This window comes from Zingiber officinale, chromosome 11A, assembly GCF_018446385.1.
Source record: "Zingiber officinale cultivar Zhangliang chromosome 11A, Zo_v1.1, whole genome shotgun sequence".
Lineage (NCBI taxonomy): Eukaryota > Viridiplantae > Streptophyta > Magnoliopsida > Zingiberales > Zingiberaceae > Zingiber > Zingiber officinale.
Genome location: NC_056006.1, coordinates 91,250,217 through 91,253,876, shown reverse-complemented (window position 1 = coordinate 91,253,876; position 3,660 = coordinate 91,250,217). Strand labels below are relative to the sequence as shown.

The window sequence follows — 3,660 nt, the reverse complement described above, 5'->3', positions numbered from 1 at the left end:
TCTTAAGCAATTTAATGACTAATTAATTTTGAATGCCATAAATATATAACTGTGAGCCTCACAAGTCAAGTATAGACAACACTTTTGTTTTTGCACGTTTACATTGTATCCCCACCAACTGAATCGAATCGGACTAAATCCAACCAAAACAAGCCAATCATTATCATAATTTTTCTCTATTTTAATTTCTGACAAGATAGCATACATTTTTCAATCCCCTATCATCACTTTCCTATATCCAAGCCTGCATCGCCAGCTGTTACACACACAGTTCGCAGACATGGCAGAGGCTAGTGGCCATCGCCCTCTCTTCTCCACCCAGTCGGCCAGCGGACGAACTGTTTACAAGCTCTTCGCCGGCTCCATGCTCGTAAGCATTTGCCTGGTTTTAATCTACAGAGTGAGTCACGCACCCGAAGCAGGAGAAAGCGGACGGTGGGCATGGTTTGGGATGCTCGCGGCGGAGCTCTGGTTCAGCTTCTACTGGATTATCACTCAGTCCGTGCGCTGGAACCCGGTCTACCGCACCACCTTCAAGGACAGGCTCTCGCAGTTGTAAGTGATCGATTCGAGTAGCTTTTTTTGTTCATGGATGTGTGTCAGAAGTTGATCGCGGATTAATATATGTGAATTAATGAATGCAGAGAGGAAGCGGAATTGCCCTGCGTGGACATCTTCGTGTGCACCGCCGACCCGGTCGCGGAGCCGCCGGCGATGGTAGTCTCCACCGTGCTCTCTCTGATGGCGTACGACTACCCGCCCGAGAAGCTGAGCGTGTACCTCTCAGACGACAGCGGGTCGGAGTTGACGTTCTACGCTATTTGTGAGGCCGCGCAGTTCGCGAAACGTTGGCTTCCGTTCTGTCGGAGACACCGGGTAGAGCCGAGATCGCCGGCGGCGTATTTTTCAGGATCCGCTGGGGCTTCTGACGACAAGGAACACTCGGACATGAAGGTAGGACATGTTCTGTTCGGATTCATTTGTAAGAATCTCAAGTTTTTGTCGTTTCAGAATCTATTCAGAGAAATGGAAAGTCGAATCGATGCAGTATCAATTCTTGGAAAAGTACCTAAAGAACAAAAAACACACAAAGGATTCTCGGAATGGACCTCAGAGATGACATCCAAGAATCATCAACCTATCGTTCAGGTGCATTAACTCACTTCAATTGCCGGATTACTGATTCCTCTCGTCTTAATTTCACATGACGTCTATTTTTGTTTCCAGATTTTAATTGATAGCAGAGAGGAAACCTCAGTCGACATCGATGGAATTGTGCTACCCACCCTGGTGTACATGGCACGGGAGAAGAGACCGCAGCACCATCACAATTTCAAAGCCGGCGCCATGAATGCTCTGGTAACAACTCAAACCTTCGAACAAGCATAAACCACAGAATTGATCATTTTGATGATTTCAACTCTTGTATCTACTCAGTTAAGGGTGTCCTCAGTGATAAGCAACAGTCCGATCATCCTCAACGCCGACTGCGACATGTATTCAAACAATTCGCAGTCGATCCGAGACGCCCTTTGCTTCGTCATGGATGAACAGCAAGGCCATGATGTAGCCTTTGTGCAATTTCCTCAGTGCTATGAAAATACCACCAAGAATGACTTGTATGCCAATGCCTTGAAAGTCCTCTTTGGGGTAAGCACTCCAGTAGTAAATTGAATTTGACTAAGCCAACTTTTTTGAACTGATTTTTAATGTTGTTGGATCATGGATGATAATTAAGGTGGAATTTAGTGGGCTGGATGGCTTGGGAGGACCTCTGTACGCTGGAACTGGTTGCTTCCATAGAAGAAATGCTCTCTGTGGAACCAAGTACACTACGGAGTACAAGGAAGACTGGAAAAGAAGAACAAAGATGGAGAACAGAGAAACTGTCTCGATCCTGGAAGACAGAGCAAAGTCGCTCGCCACTTGCATCTATGAACTCAACACACAATGGGGCAAAGAGGTGTTTAATTCTCTACCAAATAGCTCCAATATGTTTCAGTTTTACATTGGCTCATGATTCGATCACCTCAAATGGCAGATAGGATTGGCGTATGGATGCGTGGTGGAGGACGTTATCACAGGACTAATGATTCAGTGCAGGGGTTGGCGATCCGTCTACTTTAATCCCGAGAGAAAAGGCTTCTTAGGAGTTGCACCCACGACGTTACCACAGACACTGGTGCAGCACAAAAGATGGAGCGAGGGTGATCTCCAAATCGTCCTCTCCAAGTACTGTCCTCTGTTCTACGGCCATGGGAAGCTCAAGCTCGGACATCGAATTGGCTACTGCATCTACTGTCTGTGGGCTCCCAACTCCATCCCCACTCTGTTCTATCTCACAATCCCGTCTCTGTTCCTCCTCAAAGGCGTCTCGTTGTTCCCGGAGGCATCCAGTCCATGGTTCGTTTCCTTCGCCTACGTCGCCGCGGCTAAAAATGCCTACAGTCTTGTTGAATCCTTGATCAGCGGCGATACGTTGGTGGGGTGGTGGAACATCCAGAGGATGTGGATGCTGAAGAGGACGACTTCATACCTCTTCGCCACCATCGATAACATGCTGGCGCTGGTGGGGGCTTCCAAGGCGGGGTTCGTGATCACGGCGAAGGTGGCCGAGCCTGACGACAGTGCGAAGAGGTACGAGCGGGAGGTGATGGAGTTCGGAACGACGGCGTCGGCGGGGGTGATGTTTGTGATAATTGGGACGACGGCGTTGATCAATCTGGCGTGCTTGGTTGTTGGATTGCAGAGGGCAGTTGCGGATCAGGCGTTTGGAGGGCTCTTGATGCAGAATGTAATATGTGGGTTGGTGGTGGCGTTGAATCTGCCGATCTACGAGGCGATGTTCTTGAGGAAGGATGAGGGGAGGATGTCGTCATCAACAGTGTTTGCTTCTGCGGGATTGACTGTGTTAGCTTGTGCTCTGCCGGTGCTGTAGTTTTTTTTTTTTATTTTCCTTTTGTTCGCACAATTCAAATTTTTTTTTATCAAAAATGATGCTGAACTGAATTATCTAAGCACCATAGTTGGTCTGATTTCTTCAATTCAACACTACAAGATACTGATGATTTCAAAAACAATACCAGAGTGGTACTGAACTTTCCAACCCAGCATCACACTCAATCTAATTTCTCCGACCCAACAACACAATGATGTTGACAATTATAATCCAACACCACTGCTATGTTGAACTTTCAAATCCAGGACCACTGCAGTGCTGAATATTCAAAGCCAGCACCATTTTGATATTGAACTTTCGAATCCAACATCGCTTGGGTTCTGAACTTCGATTCCAACGTCACTTGGGTTTTGAACATTCAAGGAACATAGCGTTCTGATTTTGGTACTTGGAGAGGAAGAGAAATGGGTAAGGAAAGTAGTGTTCCGGTGCAAAAGTGATTATCAGACCCCAAGTCGAAGATGTGTCTTTGTGCCAATTGGTAATGAAGAGGGATCTTATTAAAGATAGGTCAAATTAAGAAAGATCGATTGATGTAAAAATCAAAATTAAGATGGCAAAGTTGGTCGAGCAGATCAATTATGGTTGTACGAATGACATAATTGAACGGACGAGCAAGGGCAAGCAGATAGCACAAGATCAAGAGACAAACAGAGAGTGCCTTTCCCGGTTGCCGTCCTTGCCGAGCGGGCGACATGTCC

General features: G+C 46.7%; 1 protein-coding gene across 2 annotated transcripts; it reads left to right on the top strand.

Annotated features, from left to right (window-relative positions):
- The first annotated feature begins 233 nt into the window (after positions 1–233).
- On the top strand, positions 234–3,044 carry LOC122032312 (cellulose synthase-like protein E6). 2 transcript variants are annotated; one of them, XM_042591593.1, is made up of 7 exons: positions 236–555; positions 645–954; positions 1,012–1,149; positions 1,228–1,359; positions 1,438–1,650; positions 1,739–1,963; positions 2,042–3,044. In XM_042591593.1, exons 1-7 carry the CDS (start codon positions 281–283, stop codon positions 2,936–2,938), a joined length of 2,190 nt encoding a protein of 729 aa, XP_042447527.1. In that variant the 5' UTR covers positions 236–280; the 3' UTR covers positions 2,939–3,044. The 2 variants fall into 2 exon arrangements, with proteins under 2 accessions (XP_042447526.1, XP_042447527.1); XM_042591592.1 differs by having other exon boundaries at positions 234–555; positions 645–1,149.
- The last annotated feature ends 616 nt before the right edge of the window (positions 3,045–3,660 follow it).